Source organism: Pyrus communis, chromosome 15 (assembly GCF_963583255.1).
Source record: "Pyrus communis chromosome 15, drPyrComm1.1, whole genome shotgun sequence".
Taxonomy (NCBI): domain Eukaryota; kingdom Viridiplantae; phylum Streptophyta; class Magnoliopsida; order Rosales; family Rosaceae; genus Pyrus; species Pyrus communis.
Genome location: NC_084817.1, coordinates 14,032,807 through 14,041,323, shown reverse-complemented (window position 1 = coordinate 14,041,323; position 8,517 = coordinate 14,032,807). Strand labels below are relative to the sequence as shown.

At 40.5% G+C, this 8,517-nt stretch overlaps 1 protein-coding gene across 1 annotated transcript; it reads left to right on the top strand.

The window, feature by feature from the left end:
* Nucleotides 1–2,738: 2,738 nt before the first annotated feature.
* Nucleotides 2,739–6,905, top strand: LOC137717086 (uncharacterized). The gene is made up of 6 exons (XM_068456397.1): nucleotides 2,739–3,224; nucleotides 3,489–3,650; nucleotides 3,741–3,924; nucleotides 5,389–5,591; nucleotides 6,279–6,642; nucleotides 6,769–6,905. The coding sequence occupies exons 1-6, from the start codon at nucleotides 2,739–2,741 to the stop codon at nucleotides 6,903–6,905; spliced, it is 1,536 nt and encodes a 511-aa protein (XP_068312498.1).
* The last annotated feature ends 1,612 nt before the right edge of the window (nucleotides 6,906–8,517 follow it).

Here is an 8,517-nt window from a genome sequence, read left to right as displayed (position 1 = left end):
CATAATCAACCATCCTCCATCCCTCCAAACTAGAAAACACCATCCAAAACCACCAATTCCATCACCCTAACTTTGTGCCGCAGCAAGGAGGAGGAAGAGGAGCCAATCTGTGCATCGAATCCATCTTGGAATTGCTGAGCATTTAGGTGTATTCTTTCTTATGATTTCCATGTTTAAATTCAATACTTTTTGTTGTGCAAGCATGAGGAACTAATCCCCCCTTTGGCTAGGGGGGAATTTCGAAACCATGGTTATATTTGCATGATGATTTGATTACTTTCAGTTGTGATTTCATGAATGATGAATTCAATTTACTTATCTATTTTAATTAAAACTTGATTATGTATATGAATTGAGAGTGCACGCTTGATTTGCATGCATAAACATGATGCTAGGATATGAGGGAACTTCACCTAATCGTTGGGAACTCACATCCATGAGTAGTTAAGATTGTTGGTCGCAATTATGTTAAGTAAATTCTTGGCATAAGTATCATGCGCTTTCATAGTTACGAATGCCTCGTCAACACCTATGATTTCCATAGAACCTAATGATCTTTGATTGTCTTTCTATCATGCGCTTTCATATAGAAAACTTTTAAGGAATAATTTGATTGCAATGCGCTAATTCCATTCAATTCAATGACCTAAGGGAAATCTGAGAGTTAATTTAAGCGTACCTAATTAACTTGGGGTGTTGAGGTTCATAAATTCATCGAATAAGCAACTGGAGATTATTTTGTATGCAAGTATGCCATGTGTGGAGAAAAACCTCCTAGCCATCTCACCATCCACTTAATTTCACCAATTTCGTCAGAATCTGCCTATTTTACATATTTGTTTTGTTTGTTTGATTTTCGTCAAAAAACCAAATCCCCAAGTGTCTTAGAGTGTCTAATTAGTTAGAATATGTTTTAGATTGTGTTTTTGAGTGTTTTGATTCAAGTTGTTACCCAAATTCGTCCAAATTAGTGAAAGTGCTCAAAACTGCCCAGAAAGTGTTTTTAAGGCAGTTTTGAGTGTTTTGGGGCTGTTTTGAGTCTTTGGGTTTGTTTTAGTGTTTTTATTGTTTAGCTTTGCATTCTTTGAGTCTAGTTTAGTGTTTTAACCTTTGTTTTACGTTTTTGAGTCAGTTTCCAAGTGATTTAGCAATCCCTCCTAATCCCCGGTTTAGAACGATCCCTACTTAGTTATATGCTACAATTGTCAAAAGAGGGTTAATTTGTGTGTTAAGTTAATTTTCGCATCAAATTTTGGCGCCGTTGCCGGGGATTAGCAAACTTTGCTAATCCCTTGGATTGTTATTTTCGTTTTTCTTATTAGATCAGATTCTTATGTTATTTTGTTTCTTGTTTTAGGTACTTGTTTATGACTCGGAGTTCTAATCCGGTTCACGAACATATTTTAGACTTTGACGACGATTTTGAGCGTGAGTTGAGACGTAAGAGGAAGAACCCGGAACCTAGTGAATCAAGTGCAAGTTCCGAGTCCGTTTCTGAATTTGAAGAGGAAGTGGAAGACATGGCAGCGGACAACCGAACAATCAAGGAGCTTTCCGCTTCGGGATTGGCCAATGCCGCACCCTTGTGCATCCAATACCCAAGGGCGGCTCAAGACAAGACTGCTGAGTTCGAATTGAAGTCAAGCCTGTTACATCACATTCCGAAGTACCATGGGCTGTCCATGGAAGATCCGAACAAGCACTTGAAGGAGTTTGAAGTCGTTTGCTCAAGCATGACTCCGGTGAACGTGGATGAGAGCATCTTGAAGATGAAGGCCTTTCCCTTTTCTCTCCAAGAGAAAGCGAAAGATTGGTTGTACGAGTTGGCTCCCGGAACGGTCACATCATGGGAGAGCATGAAACGAGCTTACTTGGAGAAGTTTTTCCCAACTTCTCGAGTCATCCTCCTACGAAAAAGGATAAGTGGAATCCAACAAGATGAAGGTGAATCCTTTCCTACTTATTATGAACGTTTTAAATCTCTTGTTGCTTCATGTCCACAGCATCAAATGAAGGAGGAACTACTTCTACAATACTTTTACGAGGGACTTCTACCTATTGAACGTCAAATGCTAGATGCCTCAGCGGGAGGAGCATTGGTGGACAAGACCCCCACGGCTGCAAAGTCCTTGATTGCTAATCGAGCATTGAACGCTCAACAATACGAAGGCGTTGGACAGAGGAGTACCCCACGGCAACACCAAGTCAATGAGGTAAGTGCCATAAACGAACTTCAAAATCAAATGGCTAACCTTACTACGTTGCTTTCTCAGGTGGTGGAAGGTCCAAAAGTCAAAACCGTAGCTTCTTGTGGCGTATGCTCCATGCAAGAACACCCTACAGACAAGTGCCCACAATTAATCGAGAATGGAGGGTGGGAGACACTCAATGCCGTGGGATATGGCAACCAATACCAATCACGTGGTGATCCGTTCTCTAATACTTACAATCCCGGTTGGCGTGATCATCCGAATTTCAAATGGCGAGACCCCCAACAAGGTCAACAACAAAGCGGATTTAGGCAACAACCCCCGGGTTTCTATCAAAAGCCGTTGGCACCACCACAAGCCCAAGCACAACCTGCCCAAAGCAATGTAGGTAATTCAAGTGAAAATGATAAGATTTTTCAATTACTTACTACTTTGACGCAGGAAGTCCAAACTCAAAACAAAGAGAGGCAAATCCAAGACAAGAGGGTGGACAACTTGGAGAAGCAAGTGGGACAGATTGCCGAATTCATGGGGCAATTTCGTGAGCAAGGAAGGTTGCCTAGCTCAACAGTGGTCAACCCGAAAGGAGGATTCGAATCTGCGAAAGCAATCATGTTGCGAAGTGGAAAACAAGTTGGAACGGCTTCACAACCCTCTAATTCAGCCCCAATGGAGGACGAAAAGTTGCAATTTGAAGAGGGGGAGCATGAGCAAGCCACGGCAACGGTGGGAGACACCATGCCGCAGCCACCCAAAGTACACCACTCGGCTTCTAAGGGTAAGGATGTTCCAAATTCAGTTATTTCTAATGTTATTCCTCCAAATGTACCTTTTCCTCGTAGATTCATGCAAACAAAGAAGGAGGAAGCTGAAAAGGACATCTTGGAGACATTTAGGAAAGTACAAGTCAATATACCACTTTTGGATGCAATTAAACAAGTTCCGAGGTATGCTAAGTTTTTAAAAGAACTTTGTACTACTAGGAAGAGAATTTCAAACAAAGAGGTTGTAAAGGTAAGTGAGAATGTCTCAGCCATCTTGCAACGTAAATTGCCCCCTAAATGCAAAGATCCGGGTAGTTTTACGATTCCTTGTGTTATTGGCAATAATCGGTTTGAACATGCTATGCTAGACTTAGGTGCATCTATTAATGTTATGCCTTACTCCATTTATGCATCTATGAACCTAGGTGAGTTAAAAAATGATGGTGTGATTATTCAATTGGCCGATAGATCTAATGCCTATCCAAAGGGTGTTTTGGAAGATGTTTTAGTGCAGGTTAATCATCTAATCTTTCCGGCGGATTTCTACGTGTTGGAAATGGAAGAATCAAACCATGCCCCGTCATTGCCAATTCTTCTTGGCCGCCCATTTATGAAAACAGCCCGCACGAAGATTGATGTGTTTAATGGGACTTTGACAATGGAATTTGATGGGGAAGTTATTAATTTCAATCTTTCTGAATCTATTAAGTACCCTCTTGATGATCATTCATGTTTTGCTATTGATGTAATTGATTCGTTGGCGCAGGACCATTTTGAACAATTGAACGAAGATGCACTTGAATTGGTCATTACAAGAGGAATGGAACTTAAAGACAAGGAAGTAGGGCAATTGCATACCCACGGCATGCATGGTGAGCACCATGCCGTGCCCCCTAGTGTTGACATGGTTGAGATAGTGGCTGCCCTTGAGTCATTGCCACTACAATCTGGTAAGTCTTCGGACCTAATTTCAATTCCAATTTCGACTAATAAGCCCATTCCTTCAGTTGTGCAGCCACCTTCCCTTGAACTTAAACCATTGCCAAGCCATTTGAAGTATGTTTTCTTGGGAGACCAAGAGACCTTGCCCGTCATCATATCCTCCTCACTCACGGCACAAGAAGAAGGTAAGTTAGTAAGGGTGTTAAAGGAGTACAAAACTGCGATTGGTTGGACGTTGGCCGACATCAAGGGAATAAGCCCAACCACGTGCATGCATCGTATACTTTTGGAGGAGGGGACCAAAGCATCTCGAGAGGCTCAACGCCGACTAAACCCTCCAATGATGGAAGTTGTGAAGAAGGAGATAATCAAGCTCTTGGATTGTGGAGTGATCTATCCAATTTCAGACAGTCGGTGGGTGTCTCCGGTGCAATGTGTTCCAAAGAAATCCGGAGTAACTGTGGTGACAAATGCCGAAAATGAGCTTGTTCCTACGCGAATCCAAACAGGTTGGAGGGTTTGTATTGACTATAGGAAGCTCAATGCCACGACAAGGAAAGATCATTTTCCCTTGCCATTCATTGATCAAATGCTTGAAAGGTTAGTGGGTTATGCGTTTTATTGTTTTCTTGATGGGTATTCAGGTTATAATCAAATTGTGATAGCTCCAGAAGATCAAGAAAAAACCACTTTCACATGCCCTTTTGGTACATTTGCTTATCGTCGTATGCCATTTGGTTTATGTAATGCACCTGCCACATTTCAAAGATGCATGATGAGCATATTTTCAGATTACGTTAAGAAAATTATTGAAGTTTTTATGGATGATTTCAGCGTTTTTGGTGATTCATTTGATGGTTGTTTGAATAATCTTAGTTTGATTTTAAAACGATGCATTGAAACTAACCTTGTGTTAAATTGGGAGAAATGTCATTTCATGGTTAAACAAGGCATAGTTTTAGGTCATATTATTTCTGAAAAAGGTATTGAGGTAGATAAGTCAAAAATAGATCTTGTGCGTCACTTACCCTCTCCTACTTCGGTTAGAGAGGTTCGTTCGTTCCTTGGACATGCAGGTTTTTATAGGAGGTTCATCAAGGATTTCTCGAAGATCTCCCAACCTTTATGCCGCCTCCTACAAAAAGATGCACCTTTCGACTTCACCAAGGAATGCACGGCAGCTTTCCAACTCCTCAAGGACATGCTAACCACGGCACCCATCATTGTGCCACCAGATTGGAGTCTTCCGTTCGAGCTAATGTGTGATGCATCCGACTATGCGTTAGGGGCTGTTTTAGGCCAAAGGAAGGACAAGAAGCCGCATGTCATCTACTACGCATCTCGGACGTTGAATGACGCTCAATTGAACTATTCAACTACTGAAAAAGAACTTCTTGCCATTGTCTTTGCTTTAGATAAATTTCGATCATATTTACTTGGTACTAAGGTTATTATTTTCACTGATCATGCAGCTTTAAAGTACTTGTTCACGAAGAAGGAAGCCAAACCACGGCTAATTCGATGGATGCTACTTCTTCAAGAGTTTGACATCGAAATCAAGGACAAAAAAGGAAGTGAAAATGTGGTGGCTGACCACCTAAGCCGCATGATACATGAGGAGGAGCCGTACCCTATTGTAGAAACATTCCCCGACGAGCAATTGTTATCCATTAAGGTAAGTGAGCCTTGGTATGCGGATTTGGTAAATTATTTGGTGACTAAACAAGTTCCTAACACTTTAAATAGAAACCAACGTGATAAATTGAAAAAAGACGCTAGGTTTTATGTTTGGGATGATCCATACTTATGGAAATATTGCTCGGATCAGATTATACGTAAGTGTGTGCATGACATGGAATTCACTTCTATTTTAACATTTTGTCACACTTATGCATGTGGGGGACACTTTGGGACACAACGCACAGCCCTTAAGGTTTTAGAATGTGGATTCTATTGGCCAACTTTATTTAAGGATGCTAGAAACTTTTGTATGTCTTGTGATCGTTGCCAAAGAATGGGCAACATTAGTGCAAAGGATCAAATGCCGCAAAATGTTATTCTCCCGGTTGAAATTTTTGATGTTTGGGGTATTGATTTTATGGGTCCTTTTCCTTCCTCACATGGTTTCTTGTATATCTTACTTGCTGTGGATTATGTATCGAAATGGGTGGAAGCAAAAGCCACCCGAACTAATGATTCTCGAGTGGTTGCAGATTTCATTAGAACTAACCTATTTGCAAGGTTTGGAATGCCACGAGTGATCATAAGTGATGGAGGATCTCACTTTTGCAATCGAACCATTGAGGCTTTGCTCAAGAAGTACAACGTCACGCATAAGGTTTCAACACCTTATCATCCTCAGACCAATGGGCAAGCTGAGGTTTCAAATAGGGAGATTAAGCAGATTCTAGAAAAAACCGTGGGCCCTACAAGGAAGGATTGGAGTGTACGATTGGAGGATGCGTTGTGGGCATATCGCACGGCTTACAAGACCCCCCTGGGCATGTCCCCATTTCGGCTCATTTATGGCAAACCATGCCATCTTCCCGTGGAATTGGAGCACAAGGCGCATTGGGCCATCAAGACATTCAACATGGACATTGATGCGGCTGGACTTCACAGGAAGCTCCAATTGAATGAATTAGAAGAGATTAGGAACGAGGCGTATGACAACGCTCGAATTTACAAGGAAAAGACAAAGGCTTTTCATGATAAGATGATTCGAGGCAAATCATTCTCCATTGGGCAGAAAGTGCTACTCTTTAATTCCCGCCTTCGCTTGTTTCCTGGTAAGTTGCGTTCTAAGTGGGTTGGCCCGTTTGTTATTACTAATGTTTTTCCTTATGGTGCAGTCCAAGTTCAAAGCTTGAAAACAGGACAAGAGTTCACGGTGAATGGCCATCGATTAAAGCCCTACTACGAGAACTTCGAGGAGCATGTGGTGGATGATGTAACCCTCCATGCCGTGGGTACTACTAGTGAAGCTTAGCATGGCGTATTCGTCTGGCTGGAAGACGTTAAAGCAAGCGCTTCGTGGGAGGCAACCCATGTATTCGACAAGGAGAAGATGGAACTTCCATTCCAAACCCAGATTTGCGTTTCTAAACCCTTCTCCTTGCTGTTTATTTTCTCATGCTTAGTTGCTTATTATTTGTTTGTTTTTATGTGAGTCTTTGTGTGAAACATTGAGGACAATGTTTGATTTAAGTGTGGGGGGGTAAACAAGTGTTTTTATGCAAAATTCGTGGGATTCTATCACCTATCACTTCTAATGTTGTTTTTCACTGTTTTTAGGTGTTTTTAATGCATTTTGAGCTGTTTTGGTGTGTGTTGAAGTAAAAATCCGAAAATTTGAAAAAAATTGAGAAAAGTGTTTTGAAAAAGCCAAAAAGAGTTGTTTTTGTGTGTTTGTTGGTGTCTTAGGGTACCTTCCAACACAATGATGAGGATTTGGTTTTTAATGCATGACTGTTAAAGAAAGTTACAAACAATGATGGACGTGTGAATTGCTCTTTGGTTTATGCTTGGTTGTAGTTATAGTTTACGAATTCACATGTAATCATAAAGGATAAAATCAGTTTTTGTAACATGCTTGAAGGAATGAACTCAAACTAACGCTACATCCCTGAGAGACTTGAGCCTAAACGTTTATTTGGAGAGTTATTAATCTGTGCATTCTTGTTTTCTAAAGTCGTTGCATGATCTCATTATTCTTTGCTTGGTTGCTACTTAGAATGCGTTTCATCACTATAGTTCCAAATACTAGAACTCATACCCGTTTCATTCAAAGCATGAAATTGATTAGCATAACAAATAACAAGATGAAGTTGTGTAGTAGTCACCACCATAGCCAAACAGCCGAATCCACCATTGTCATTTGTATTGTAGGATTAAACCCCTTTGAGCCTTATTTAGCCTATTTTCTTGTTAACCACATCATCCTTACCTAGCCTAGAATAGGACTTTCCATACCTTTGTTCTTAAAGTATAGTGGAGCATAACTTAGAAGGAATTCCTATTGAGTGACATTTGTGCAGAAAACAAGTGTGGGGGAAAGGATTTTGTGAGTGTGTGTGTGCCAAAGTCTTAAAAGGGGCACGGCAAAAAGAAAGAAAAAAAAAAAAAAAAAAAGAAAGAAAAAAAAAATCGTGAAAAAGAAGAAAATAAAGAAAAGAAGTGAGAAAGAACTCACAAGTGTTGATTGTTGAAGAAAGGGTCCAAAAAGTTTGAATATGGCCCTAAGTTTTGTGTGACTTCCCCTTGGGTGTTCAAAGTTGACTTCTGCGTTCTAAAAGGAATTCTAAGTGCCTAATTCAATATTTTGCTCACTATTGCTTTAAGAATGTTTGTTTATCCTTCACCTTTCGTTGTTAGCCAATACCCTAGCCTCGTTACAACCTTTTGACTTCTATCTTGATTGTTATGTGTTTCAATATGTGGAGTTTAAAATTGGTTTGAGCATATGGTATCCCTGGTTCTCGCGTCTAAGTAGTAGCGTTCCATTCATGAGATCATATACATGTCATTGTTAATAATTCTAGAAAGTGCTTTCCTTGTTATAACTGTTGATGTATAATTCCTTTCTTAATGGCAGAATATAT

What these genes read in the sequence shown, in the direction of transcription:
- LOC137717086 (XM_068456397.1), top strand. Translation starts at nt 2,739, where the DNA reads ATGGGGCAATTTCGTGAGCAAGGAAGGTTGCCTAGCTCAACAGTGGTC. An exon ending in CAAACAAAGAGGTTGTAAAG is followed by an intron (nt 3,225 to 3,488) that starts GTAAGTGAGAAT and finishes GTTTTAGTGCAG; the next exon opens with GTTAATCATCTAATCTTTCC. An exon ending in CAATGGAATTTGATGGGGAA is followed by an intron (nt 3,651 to 3,740) that starts GTTATTAATTTC and finishes TCGTTGGCGCAG; the next exon opens with GACCATTTTGAACAATTGAA.